The sequence below is a fragment of the Sparus aurata genome, chromosome 9 (genome assembly GCF_900880675.1).
Source record: "Sparus aurata chromosome 9, fSpaAur1.1, whole genome shotgun sequence".
Classification (NCBI taxonomy): Eukaryota; Metazoa; Chordata; class Actinopteri; order Spariformes; family Sparidae; genus Sparus; species Sparus aurata.
The window spans coordinates 15,008,917-15,023,443 of record NC_044195.1 but is presented as its reverse complement, the minus strand read 5'-3'; the positions used below and the strand labels follow the sequence as shown (position 1 = coordinate 15,023,443).

The 14,527-nt window shown below is 38.8% G+C and overlaps 2 protein-coding genes across 8 annotated transcripts in view; one reads left to right on the top strand and one right to left on the bottom strand.

Moving 5' to 3' along the window:
* dcaf6 (ddb1 and cul4 associated factor 6) overlaps positions 1-3,282 on the bottom strand; it is a 30,040-nt gene extending 26,758 nt beyond the window's left edge. For 6 of the 7 annotated variants that reach the window (XM_030427713.1, XM_030427715.1, XM_030427716.1 and 3 more), the window contains exon 1: positions 2,850-3,281. In XM_030427713.1, coding sequence (XP_030283573.1) covers positions 2,850-2,946 — 97 coding nt within the window. In that variant the 5' untranslated portion in view covers positions 2,947-3,281. Of the gene's footprint in view, positions 1-2,849 lie in introns of all 7 variants that reach the window. The other variant, XM_030427714.1, reaches the window with a different exon arrangement.
* Positions 3,283-4,828: 1,546 nt separating this feature from the next.
* mpc2b (mitochondrial pyruvate carrier 2b) lies at positions 4,829-12,989 on the top strand. Its single transcript, XM_030428504.1, has 5 exons — positions 4,829-5,236; positions 8,291-8,331; positions 8,810-8,894; positions 9,332-9,443; positions 11,825-12,989. The coding sequence occupies exons 1-5, from the start codon at positions 5,143-5,145 to the stop codon at positions 11,871-11,873; spliced, it is 381 nt and encodes a 126-aa protein (XP_030284364.1). The 5' UTR covers positions 4,829-5,142; the 3' UTR covers positions 11,874-12,989.
* The last annotated feature ends 1,538 nt before the right edge of the window (positions 12,990-14,527 follow it).

Here is a 14,527-nt window from a genome sequence, read left to right as displayed (position 1 = left end):
TTGTAAGCACATTTTCCCATTTTATGTAACGTTATGGTTGTGTGGTTTTATCTTTTTAAATCAATGTAATACGTTTTAATAATTTTTCCCATTCAAATCCCAGTGTCGGAATATCAAGAATTAAAAATTATTCGTTCTTTCAAAGAGTTCTGCTTGCAGTATTATGCAACTATATTATCATTACATCAGTGGCATAAATGTATCTTAAAATCAAAATAAGATTGTTTTTTAAATGTGTCATGTCATATATTGTTGTGTAAAATACATTTTGTCGCAAAGATACATTGACAATATTTATTACATAGCCTGTTTGTGAGAATACACTAACTGCCAAAGTGGATCCAGACGTGTCAGGTAAATGCATCGGTCTTATTTTTGCCCATTAGAGTCACCAAGACAGGATCCAGTGTCATTAATAATCTTGAAGTTCAGCAATAGAGACGCATTTTTCCTTTAAGTCTTTCTGTTGGAATTCAGACCACTCCTCGTTGCCCCCATCCCCCCTTTTTGAAGCTAAATATATCCTGACCCACACACGCATCCTCTCCCCATACACAATAACAGCTCCAACCGTATCTCAGTCAAGCTAAATACAGCACTGACTAAACCTCTGTGGCACCTGCCCCACCTCGACAGGCTCCATTCAACCACTGTCAGGTGCTGACTGGGAGACAGGCCTCACTGCAGACAGGTCTTATAAAGCTTTCTGTCCAGCCCCGCTGTCCTCTGTTTACACCACGGTCACCACTGTTGTTGCACCACACTGGAGACAGAGAAAAGAATTCTATCCAGAGATCTCACTAATGAGGGCCCTCACTTCAAGAAAGTGAGGGTTACAGGTCTGGTTAAGATTACAGAATTACAAGAAGGATATGAAACATGAATGAAAGACAAGCTACCTCTAGACACTCAAACATAGACTGTGAGTCTTTCTACCGTGTATATGAGTAACATTCTTATTTCCTGATATTCTGTATCATATTAGATTATCTCATCCATATTTTCTTCCTTGATTCTACTGATCTTATGCCTGTTCTCATTATCGCAGTATTACAACGTGGATGACGATGTGTTTTGATGTGAGGTTAAAAAGACTGTTATTCTAGTTTGGACGACTGGGAATCAAACCACATGGTACACACTAAGTGTGCACCATTGTACAAATTAAAGGGCGTACATCTTTCCAGAGCTTTAGGGACGGGAATCAGATGAATTCATGATACAATACCATCACAATACAGCGATACTGTGACACTGCAAGACAATCATTCACGATACATCACGATAACAGCAAGAAGAACCATTCTGGAGTTAAAAAGTGAAAAAGATGTTTACACCGCAATGAGTCGTGTAGTAGTGACTCTGGTAAGTAAAAGTGGCTGTTGAATCTGTTAGAGCGGCTGCACGTTTTGATTAAAATAATCAATAACTTTGCACAAGAGGAAGTGATATTTCACCACGAGATTTTGTCCCAGCCCAATAAGGAAACTAGTATAATGACGATTGCCTGTGTTGTGCATTGTGTGATGAATCAACTCTGCAACCATTCTCTCAGTTAAAGGTTGTTAACACGACAACGGTGTGTACTGTGAGTGTGTTTAGAGAGATGCAATGACATAAAAGGACCCAAAAGTCATACTTGAAGTGAAGTAAAAGTAAAGGTAATGTGTCAACATATGACTTTAAAAAGAATGCATCACCCAAAGGGATAGTAGTTGGGTAAAAGTCTTAAAGTATCTGACACTAAATGTACTTATGTATCAAAAAAGTACAAGTTAAAGTGATATTACACATTTATTCACTTGTACTTACACTGTAAACAGAGTCCACTGATTTCAGCCGAAAGGTTTATCTGATCAGATTTTCAGCATTTATCTGACAATTAGAATCAGTGTTCTTTAAATCAGATTGCTGATAAAATAAATTAATCTTAAAATGTTTTCCTTTGGCTCTGATGCAGCATGCAATCTAAAAAGTAACTAGTAACTCAAGTTATCAAATAAGTGTAGAGGAGTCAAAAGTTTGATACTTGCATCCAAATGTAGAGGGGTGGAGGTAGAAATGAGCACAAAATGGAAAAACGCAAGCAAAATGAAAGCGCCACAAAATTGGGCACATAGGGGCAGTACTTGAGTAAATGTACTTAGTTACATTCAATCACCGGGAAGATGATGTTTTTAATAAGTTTGTTGCACTTGGTTTCACTTCCACTGCATACATCCCTGCAAAACTGAAAGCACTTTATAATGCAGGAAGTCTTCATAAACACACTGCATGATTCATCCATGCTTCTAACTGCATTATTTCACAGCTACGCTTGAGAGTTCAGATACACATCATGATGATGATGATGATGATGGTGATGATGATGATGATACAGCCTGTAGATGGTTTGCCTTCCTGTACGTCATCTGAAGTACACGGTTATGTGATGGCACAGAAAATCCCCCCGTGCAAAATAATGTGATCTTTGGATGAGGAGATAAACATGATTTTGCTCCTCACAGAGAGCTGCGCTATTACGGATTACACATAACATTTAATCCCATTTATCTGGCGCTTCAGCTCTGGACTCTCACACAGACAGGAGAAGATGCTGCTAAACTGCGTTCACTGCCGCTGTCTGCTGTATCTATCTGCCCTGCTCGGCTCTGACTTCGCAGGAGGAACCGAGCGGCTCTCTCTGTTGTTCAGTAGACAGACTAATGGCTCTGGGCACTAGCTGTCAGTTCATCTCAGTGCCACAGACCCAGCCTGCAGTGGAGTTACCTGCCAGACACAATGTTAAAATAGTACATGTTTACCACCTACGTTGCTGCTAGCATTAAAGAGGCGTGTTGTGCTCTTACCTAAATAGTTGGTCCTGATGGTGTTAGGCTGGTTGTATCCAATTAAGCGTTTATTTACATCCCAAACCAGATTGCCAGGGCAGGACATTGTGACCATATGTGGTATTTAATTAACAATAACATTGAAACTAAGCTAACCCTTTCTTGTTGATGTCGCCTTTTATTATTATCGTCGCCTCGGTTTGGCCATCAAAACCAGTCCCCGTGTGTCGGGACAGCTCTGCCGTTAGCTCGCTGCGACACTCAACGTTTGCATTGCTGGAGGTGAAAGGCTCGCTGCTGTCCAGTCTCCGCTGTCCTCCTGAGTTTACACGGACTGAATCCCTGCTCTCTGCGCGGCTAACTATCTGTCCTGTCCTCCTGCTAGCCTAGCCTGGTTTATTTCTTCTAGCAGACAGCGGACAGCTGTGTCCAAATACCGCGATAAACTACGTGTTCTATTGACGGAGTGGATGGGAGCGCTCGTGTTAGGAAGCTGGGCAGCTGAGGGGGCGGAGTGAGTGTGAGGGTTTGATGTTTTTATATCCCAGGAAGTGAAGTTGATACCTTGGTAATAATTGCTAATAAATATTATATTATATTATATTATATTATATTATATTATATTAGAGTATAGTATGGCATAGTATAGTATAGAACTTTTCGGTGTAGTTTTTCTTTATTAGTACACTACATGATCCCAGATACACAATGTGGTATCTTTATTGACCCATTAAATTCAGAATATACAACATTTAAGGTAAAAACTGAAATATTGATTGTCTGAGAGCTAGATTTTGACACAAGAACCCTTTAAAGACCTTTAGATAAGCAGGACACATCTTATCTAGGTTCTTGTCATGTCACTTGTTGGTGTCCTTCAGTGCTGCACACCATAATTTCATAAAGTACTGCACTGTTGAGGTCTATGGATAAAATATCACATCTACCCAGTACATGAGCTATGGTAGAAACACATCTTGTCTTTAACATAAGAAAATAACATGCGCTTGCGTTGACTGCTGTATTTGGACTGGATGGTTCTGACTTTGCAGAATCCGATGAAAGCTCTGTATAGCAGATGGCTCTGGACATCATGGGGCCAGAATCTAATATTGCCAATTTGGTGATAATCCAGCCTTCTACAGATGTGAATGAAGTGAATTCAAAGTTTGAGGAGAACCAGGTATGTTGTTTGACCATATGCATTGCTGTTTTCAGGTTCCTCAAAGAAACGACTGGATTAACCTGTTACGAGGCCCCGGGGCAAACATTGGCTGCTTGTAGCTCAGTTTTGAAACCTAGATTGTTGATTGCTATTGTAGATATTTAACTTAAATAGTTCTTAACCTTGGGACCCATTGCCTACTTTACCTATTAATCAGTTTGGTAGTGCTCAAACACATTAGGATGAGGCAGGAAAATAGCCTACTTCTATTACACATGGTACAGATCAAATATAGAATTTAACACAGATTGTGTGTCCTCCTATTTACACTAATTAAAATCTGTTTTGCATTTTTCATAAGAAACGAGTTATTTAAATGTTAAACAATTTGAATGATGGGAACCGATAATATAAAACAAAATACCAAGGAAAATCACACACTAAAACAATAAACGTCATTTAAAATAAAAGAAAAGCTTTAATTATAAATTCAATTAAAACATTTTCTGTTTTTTGTGTGTCTAATTTAAAAAGGTTTATCAGATATATAATATCATAAAAGAATACAGTTAACATGGACAGGTTTTTTTTCTGAATAGAAACATTATCATTGAAATCCTTTTGCAGAAAACTTTAGTATAAAATGAAAGTGTTGCCTCTTTACGATAATATTTAATCTTTAACACACAAATTGTTTATGAAGATGGGATTTGTCTCCACCCAGCTGTGAAACTCCGGGAGGCAAAAGAAACAGACCGATCTAAACCAATCATATCGTTGTTCTGACTGTGCGAACCAATGATAATTGTGAAAATATGCTTTCCCGCCCCTCATGCGGTAGGTTGCGTCGTACGGAAAGTCACCTCGTCGTGTCGGTCAGACAGAAGCAGCTACTGACAAGTTAGCGGCGCTAGCATGGTCATAGTGGTGCCGGGGGAAGGTCGACAGTAAGACAGCAGCATCCTCTCTCATCGTTTAATCGACCTTTCATTGAAATATTTGACAACACCGTGCAAACGGGCGGAGGCAAACGGTTTTTAAAAACAATCTGTGGCGTTAAGAAAGGTCCTTAGCTAGCTAACAATTTAGCGAGCTAGCTTCAAGTTGCGCTCAGTATCTTCATTTTCATCAGACACATCTACAATCATGGCTGCGTTGAGAGTGTCCTATCACCGGATTTTGGACAAGATCGAGCACATGCTGCCCGCCAAGCTGAGACCTCTGTACAACCACCCGGCAGGTAATAAATCAGTTTATCATCCAGCTTCCTGAGGGGGGTCTCTGTGGTGGCGTTAGGTGACTGATGGGGGCTCTCTCCAGCTGATGTGGGTGATGTTGGGGCTCCGTCCTGTAGAGGATAGAACATCAGCTGTCTATTGTTGAAATCTGACCAGTGTGTGAAAGTCGTAGTTGTAACGTAGTGTTTCAGAGTTGCTCTAGGAGACCCTAATCTGTTGGGATCAGACCAGCTAAGAAGCTCAGTCTGTGAAGAAGAGCTGAGTTTATGACAGGGACGGTTTGTGCCTGTGTGACCTGTAGTTAGCCAACAGGTTACAGTGCATGAGGCTCTGGATGTGAGGGGAGTTCAAAGGTATTGCTATGAAAACAACAGCATGTACCCTTATTGTAGTCACTCTTTAACTAGCAGACTGTTCTGTTATGGTGTCATGTCACCAAATAAGAGAACCAAGAAAATCAACAGTCACTGAATTTGTTTCAATCACAGCAAAGTTTTTCCAAAGACCAGCTCGGCACCTTTTACAGTATGATTTGAAAAATCATTTAAAGTTAATACTTTTAGTTAAAGCGGAACTTTTATGCATACTATGATGGTGGTTCTATTAATCATAATTGGGCTGCAGGGTAATTTAATTGTTTTGTATATGAAATGAAAGGAAAAAGGAAATGATCATCGAAAGTACTGACAGCCTAGGGTTTTGTTTTCAGATGTTGTAGTCCAAAACGCAAAGGTTTTCTATTTAAAACAGAGAGAAGCAGCAAACTGTCACATTTAGAAGCTGAGAAAAGCAAACATTTTATATTTTTTACTTGATTTCATGATGAAAAAGAAACAATCAGTCATCAGCTCTTTAATTATTTTCGCCATAACCGACCTACCTTACAAGCTGTAGTTATGATGTATAGCATTCTTAACTGTGTAAAGCTTGCACTACAACATCGAAGTAATTGCATTATCAGCAACAGTGCAACAAGTTAAGTACAGTGTTATTCAACAGCTGTACAGTAAATCCTACTTTCATGAAGACATATTTTGTCAACCCACTTGCTAGAAATGAGGGCAGACTAAATTTAGTAGAAACACTTCCCAGTCTAATACAGTTTAACAGCATCACAGAATGGGACTTATTGCATTAGGCTGAATGGTTCTTTAGCAGCACCCTTATAAGCTGAACGTGTTTCTCCTGTTCAGTGACACATTCAGCTTTCCTTGACACTGATATTAACTAGAGGGTACTGAGATTAAGGAGTCGCCTGCGTCACATGGGACGCTCTGCCCTTTGTTTTGTCTCAGTAAGGGTACTCTAGCTCTGGATGTCAAGGACAACTTTCCAAGCAGGTATGAAGGGGCGGCGACTCAAGCCAACTCCCTCGAAGGTGATTTGCAGCGACATAAGTCCTACTTTCTGTTTAGCCTGAGGAGAGGTGAGGCAAGACCAGCAGCTTTTTATGGCCCCTGCATGTTTTTTGTCCCTGTGCTACAGCTAATTAAGTTTAGGTGAGTCTTCTGCCAGTTGCTCAGACACACTGAGGTTTACAAGACTGTGTTACACATACACTCAGGCTTGATTGTCTGGTTTTATATCAGATTGTGCAGCAGGTGACAAAAGCCTGGTATGAAGATGAACCATCTCAATGAACAACAGTTGGTGTAACATAAGAGAACTATAGAATATGTCATAGTTTTCAAGGGCTGGGCCTGTTTATTGATGTTCGGTTGTATGTTATCCACCTGATGATATTGTATGTTAGTGCTATGCAACATTCTGTTGTCCTAAAGCCAGTATTCTTTATTATAATGTGAAGGTCACATAAAAGAGGAGTTCAAGGGTATCACCATAAAAAAAAAAGAAGAAAGAATGTGACCGACATCTCACTGACGACATTATCATGTTTTATTTGACCAAATATACTGAAAGAACCGGTCATGAAACAGTCCTATTTTAACAGTGATGCCATTATGTGACCCACATAAGCAAACAAGACCACCAGCAAGAAGAGTGGCCTTGTCTAAATGGTTATTATTAATGTCTCTCTGTCTTCCCGCTATTGGAACACAATAATGGCATAATGGTGATGATAATTTGAGGTTTCACAGCCTTAGAGAAGAATCTGCTGTGTGGCCTGGTGGTACGGCAGTGGATACTTCTGTATAGAGCCTGACCGATACCTTGATTTTTGGGGCCGATACCTGTTTCGGGACATAAAACATTTCAATATTGATTTTATGTATAAATATAGGCCAATATGTACACTTTGTACACAAAGATATGTATCAGAGGCAGGATATGTTACAGTTTAACATTCACCTTCATTTGGAGTGTATTAATTATACGCTATCCCAAGCATCATTTTCTGCATTTTTAATATTGGCTCATATTGGACAACATATACACTGATACTGATTTATCTGTGATGGGCCACTTTTGGCCAACAGATATATCGGTCAGGTTCTGCTTCTGTATAGTCAGACAGCAGCAGGTCAACTGGCTTTTAAGGATATTTAATGTTGGCCTTGCTACCGAGCTAAATCCCCCTGTTGACTGTTTTTATGAAAATATAACATCACCAGGAAATGTTGATAACTTCATCTTTAGCTCAACAAAGTTAGTATTATCGAACAACTGACTGTCTGCTATGTTAGAGTGACATGTATCCCAGGTGTTGGAAAAGTAATGTTACTTAAAACAACATTAACTTTGTCTCTCCACCGTCATATAACAGTTATTGATCTTACATTTTCTACAAATAGATACATCGCATCATTGATCTGCATCCTGAAAACAGCTGTTTAAAAAGGAAAAATGGTATGAAAGATAAGCTGCATCTTTCTTTCACTTGAATGCAAAACGGCCATCATCACTCCATCGAATTTCTTTTCTTAAATGACTAAAAGCTAGCTAAATATGTTATTGAAGTGTTTATGAGTTCAGTATGATCCATTTGATGATTTTACATGTGAACGTTTGTGTCAACATTGGATATAATCCCAAATATTGTATCCATTATTAGAACATACAGCCAAATTTCACGTTTCCCCTTTCTTTTGATTCAGGTCCAAAAACAGTTTTCTTCTGGGCACCGATGTTTAAATGGGTAAGTATTTCCTCACAGTTTAACATGTTTGATGTATGTAAGGATACTCAGTCCATTATCTTTTATACCTTTAAAACAAAACTTTGCCTAAGTGCAACCCCCCTCATCATACGATGCTTATGTTTGTGCAAGGTGGCCATTTAATCAGCAATGCATGATGCTTCTTTGTCGCACTTTTTACGGGCCTGATGGGGCGGCTGTGCCTGAGGGGTAGAGCCAGCGTCTTGTTATTGTAATTTTGCTGGTTCGATTCCCCTGGTCTGCATGTCAAAGTGCTTCCCTGTGCTGTTGATTATCTTGCTAACCCTGTTGGGGGTACCAACACTGAGGTTGGGAGCCATTGGTACCGACACAAAGGGCTTAATCTGTCATCATTGTGTAATCATCATCTTATCAATTCGATCAGTTCGATCTGTTAGCATACAGTAAATACAGTGAAAATCCATACCTGGTGTGACATATATCTTCTCCTCTGCAGGGTCTGGTTGGAGCTGGTTTGGCTGATATGACTCGACCAGCAGATAAACTCAGTGTGTCCCAGTCTGCAGTACTGACAGCCACGGGTAAGATGAGAAAAAATACATTTCAGTGTGAGCTCCATTTGAAGATCATTAAGATGGAGGCACTGTGCCTTTAAGTACATTTATTTAATCTGTTTTAATAAGAACTAATTTGGGGAAAAAATTATGTTTCTTTTACCTCTTTTGTATTACAAGTAAATAACATCAGACATCTTCAGACATGTTGGTTTAATGTTTTAGACGCCGTGGCCATGAACGGTGTCAGTGGATTGTCCGTTTATCAGTCCAGTCCTCAGATAGAATCTGAACAATCTATGCTAAAGGTTGCCTGACTTATTTGCTTTTGCAACATTGTTTCCTCAAACAAGTCTTATCGGTTACTCATTTTGCCAAAACATAGACTCTGTTCTCACAAGCAACAGCTGGTTCACCATTAGTGTGCATAACCTTCGCTCTCGCTGTCGTCCTTCCTCCACCAGGCCTGATCTGGTCCAGATACTCGTTGGTCATCATCCCGAAGAACTGGAACCTGTTTTTCGTCAACTTCTTCCTCGGCAGTGCAGGATCCTCCCAGCTCTACAGGATCTGGAGGTTTGTGCTTCATTTACAGTTGAATTACTTCACCTAATTATCTGTTAGAAACATTTTAATGATAAGTAATAGTATTCGGTCCTGACAGAAAGTTGCAATTGCAACAATTAGTGCAAATTTAACCAATCCCTTTGAATTCTGCACAACCTTGCAATTTTGTTCAATCCCCACAACACTACCGCAAATATGACCAAACATCAGAGTCTCCTGCTTCGTTAACCAATCATAGCAGTCACCCATGCAAACATGAGCCGTACATGTACGTCACCACACTTTCCTTGTTTTTGGTTACAGCTCACAGAAGTGACTGTGAAATGGTTAGGGGTAGTGTAAAAAATCAAGTGCTAAAGGTGTGCTCAGCAGTTTGTGTGACAAACTGTGTGTAATAAAGAGAATAGTTTAGGGAGAAAACATATTAAATATTATGTTAAAACATAGTGTGGAAGCTTTATTCAAAATACCATGTTGGATGTGTAATGAAAGCAGAGATAGAGAGCATGTTTTTGTTTTATTCAATGAAAATGAAATTCAAACTAGTTTTGCAGTTTTCACTGCCCAAAAAAGGAAAAACGCTTAAAAACAGTGTATCAAAATTTTATTTAAAAAATCAGCAAAAATCCTGTGAAATCCTGCAGGAGCTAAATAATGCAAGATAACAGCTCAGAAGATTTCTGTTGAAAATATGTTCATGATTATAAATCATGGCAGCAGGTTTATGTTTGGCTAAGTACACTACAGCTGATACAGTAAGAGTTTAGGTAAATGTGTAACATACAGTAGGTTTTTATGTATGCTTTGTGTCAATGATTGACTGACCTCAGAGAAATGTGTTAAAACAATTGCCATAAAGAGTAAAACTCAGTGAATGACTGTGAAGACCCGGGGACTACAAAACTGTTGGCGTGGAGATGGCTACATCAGCTGTTCTTCAGTTAAAAAGATCGTTTTTCAAACTATTTTTTCCCATTTTTTCATGTCTACAGTGATGCCTTACGTTGTCAGTCATATAGTACAGAAAAAAGTTTTTTTTGCATGAAAAAATACTTTTACTATAAATAATTCATTAGCAAAACAGTTTAGAATTTCTTTTGATGTCAAAATAATCAATTGCTTCATTGATTAGTGCAGCTCTACTTAATAAACTGGCAACTGAATGTTTCTCAGTCCTGCCCAAAACAAGTTACGATGAAATTAAGTAAAGATGCTTCCCGTGATCCTACAGAAATCCTGTGCAAATGTCTGTATTGTTTATGTGTCAGCTACTTTAAATGATACGTTTGCCTGGTAGAAGCTTGATAGAAAATGTTGTATTTCCAAGTGTTACTGTAAAGAAAACTGTAGTTTACTGCCTTATATTTGATTAATGGTTTATTCTAGCAGCAGAAGATGAACTGAAACTGAAATTATAGATGAAATGAAAACGTGCTGAAGAAGTGACGGCGACCTATTTAGTATGGAGTTGTGTCTACAGCCAACAACCTTCACCAAGAGGCTCTGTCTCAATATTTACACTTGCGGTCTTCAGCACTTAAGTGCAAAATCACGCAACAGCTGGCAGTAGGCCAGTTGGAAAAGTACCAACACAGTCCACAGAACACACTTGTCAAGTCAAAGTTGACTATAGCCCAAATCACAAAGTATTTCCCTGTGCAAAGGGCTGTGCATAAAATAAACCCTAATGAGCATAATAAGAAAAAATGTATAAAAATGAGAAAAACGACAAGTAAAACGTTCTAAACCAAATCATAAAAACAATTTTTAAATACTTCAAAGCTGTATTCAGAGCTCCACATATCCCACGATTCACCGCAGTCTACTGCTCCACGCCAGCAGAGTTTTTGCTGATACAAATTTGAACATTAAGATGATATCAAATGATGTTGTTTTTGTACAATATGGTCAATTTGAACTTAACTCAGTATAACTCAGGTTTTTGAACGTGATTTTTTCCCCCCTATAAGATTGGACATTGACACTGTGCAGTCCTTCTCATTTGTTTCAACAAATCACCTGAGCTTGATTGTGTCATGCAGTGTTTGTGTGTGACTTCTCGATTAATAATGTCCCAATGAGCTCTGATAAAATTCCACATGGTAACAGTCCTAACAGGCACTTTGGCACTGGACTAATCACAGTGTTGCTATTGGAGCGGAGTTGTAATGTAGAACGACCTGTATTTAGCCTGAGAGATTAAACTCGGAGCAAAATAGTGTACATATTTCGCACAGCTGCTGGTTAAGCTTAATAAAGAAATGATGAAGATGTTGCGACAGCTAACGTGTGTCTCTCTTCACTGTGATTAGGACAGCAAATAAAATGCATTTTGTTCAAATCTTAAATCTTGATAACACTTCATTTTTTCTTCCCTTCTTCCCTTACAGGCACAAGCAGGATCTGAAGGCGAAGGCTTTGGAGGCTCCAGAGTCCTGAGAGCTTTCCTGTTGCCAAAGCTCCACTGCAGTGGACTGAAAGGGAGACTACACACCGGGCACCAACCTGCCCCTTATCATCATCTCCACATCATCCCATGTTGTCTCCATAACATCCATGCCATAACCATCATAACTACCACATTAAGCCTGTCGTCCCTGTTGGAAATGTGCACCTTTTTTTAAGTTTCAGATTTCCTCAGGGTACAAACAAGAAAATAAATAACGAGAGAACGTTTTTTAACTGTTGTCAACACACACACACACACACACACACACACACACACACACACAGGAGAATTGTGGTCATCAACGCACAAGTACTGCTTGTTCGACAATTGTGTGATTGTACATTTTTAATTTAAGTTCATGCTTTACATGTCATGCAGTAGAGGAGTTTTGCTTTTTACATCTTCATCGTTCAGGTGTAGCAATCAGTACCTCATGTAATAATTTCCAAAAACAAAAAAATGTATATCTTGGACATGTGCTGAACGTGGTTTAAGGAATGTTTCCAAATTAAATTAAGACGGATGTCATCACATTTATCATATTTATAACATAGTCACAGCATCTGTACCTCAGTGCTTATTAAATCATTGATTACCATGTAATGATTCCTTCCATCTTCATGGCTTGAAGTCTTTTAATGTGTGTGCGAACAAATCATAATTTATGAATCACTTCATTAAAAATGTCTCTTGTTGTCAAAACTGTAAAGAAAAGATGCTGTTATTTTCTGATTCCATTAACACAAATACCAATGTTTAACCTGTGCACCTTTTTATTGATTGTTAGCACAGAGTTAAGTAGCGAACACTGTTCCTGACATTCTAACAGCTCTGTTATCCAAATCTGTTCTTAGAAGGTGTTTTATATTTATCCTGTGTAAGAATAGTGCTTTCTTTGACTTGTTCCCACTATAATTATTACATTATAATCCCCTGACTATTTAAGCAATAATTGGTGTCATCACTTTTAAATACTTATTGATCTGCTGACTGTTTGAACAAATGGCACTTTGAAGGTTCATCACAAAGGCTCTGTGGCTATGTAATGGCAATGTATTGCTAATAAACCGTTGAACACCTTGCTGATTAAAAATATGAGCATCTCAGTCTACAAAGAGCATTTTGTCACACAGACAAATTGTACAGCATAGACATTTATTTTGAATAAATATATTTTATTTTTGCTAGACACATCCAGAGGACCAAGTCAAACCTCACGGTGGTTCAACAGCCCTGAGCTAGAGCTTAAAAATAACTTATCCAAAGGAGCACCGGAAGCACATGATGACCAATTTACTATTGGTTATGACGAGTCAAGCTGTAAAATGAAGTTGATGTCTTTAGATGTTAAGGTTGTGTTTTCATAGATATATATCATTATAAAGTCTGTGTTGTCAGGCACGAACTGTCCTTAGAACAACTACTCAGATGTGACTTTGAAATTGTAGGATCCAGTGTTTTTGGTGCTTGACCCAGTCGAACAATTTGTAAACACAAATCATCTTGCAGCAAGATGAAAAACTTATCAAAGCCATGCCAACATACCTCAAGATCCTCAGAGTTTGTGTTAACCTGCATCTTCATCTTTTTTTTTTACTACTGCGAATAAGCCTTTATTCTCAGTCAGGCCTCTGGTGCCTCTATTGTTTTTTATTATTATCTATTATCTAATATTGTCTCTTGCAAGTCCTACGCCACCACTGTGTGATAGTGGAGCTGGAGCGCCTTTAATCAATTTTGATTTAGTATTTTAAGGTACATTTCTAGGCAAAAATACCAAACAATAACTTGCTCACTTCCTTATTTGGAGAGATCATGTGCTGTTCTCTATCTTTATTCAGCAATTAAGTACGTGAACTGCTGATGAAACAAAGAAGCGTCTCAGGTGGTCACTCTTCTCTATTTCTTTCTTCTGTACTCTAAACAGTTAAGCTGTGGGCGGCTGAGGCTCAGTGGTGGAGCCAGTGTCTTGTTATCCAAAGGTCACTGGTTCAATTCCTCTGGTCTCTATGTCAAAGTGTTCTTGGGAAATATACTGAGCCCCAGACTGCTTCTGATGTGCTGGAAGGCACCTTGCATGGCAGCCACTGCCATTAGTGTATTAATGAATTACTCCAAGTTGCTTTGGACAAAAGCATCTGCTAAATACCTTAAATGTAAGAAAACAGTCATTTGTTGGAGCTCTAAAATATGCATTATGCCTTGTGCTGAACATACTTGAAGTGTGGGTTCAACACGAACACGAACTGCAATGTCATTCATGAAAGACTCAAAAGGCAATGTAGGAGGCTTGAGCAGGTTCATGTGACTGTTACAAGACAAATGTGAGCCATCTTGTTCTCTATAAACAAAGTTAATCTCACTTTTCCAGGAGCAGTTAAAGGACAAACTTTATCTCCCTCTGCTGCTCACACTGTGCAGCACAGATCAACATATCCCTGTTTGCAACATTCATCAGCTTGGTATAACTTTTGGCTCATCTGATGAAAACAGCAAAATAAAGACTGACATGTTTATCAGAGGCTCTTTTCTTACAAGAATAAAATATCCAACACAAACCACAAGCATCTTTGACTGCTTTTCTTTTTTATAGGGCCTCACTCTTTTCAGAGTAACTTAATATTGTTTGCACACCAGCACACCT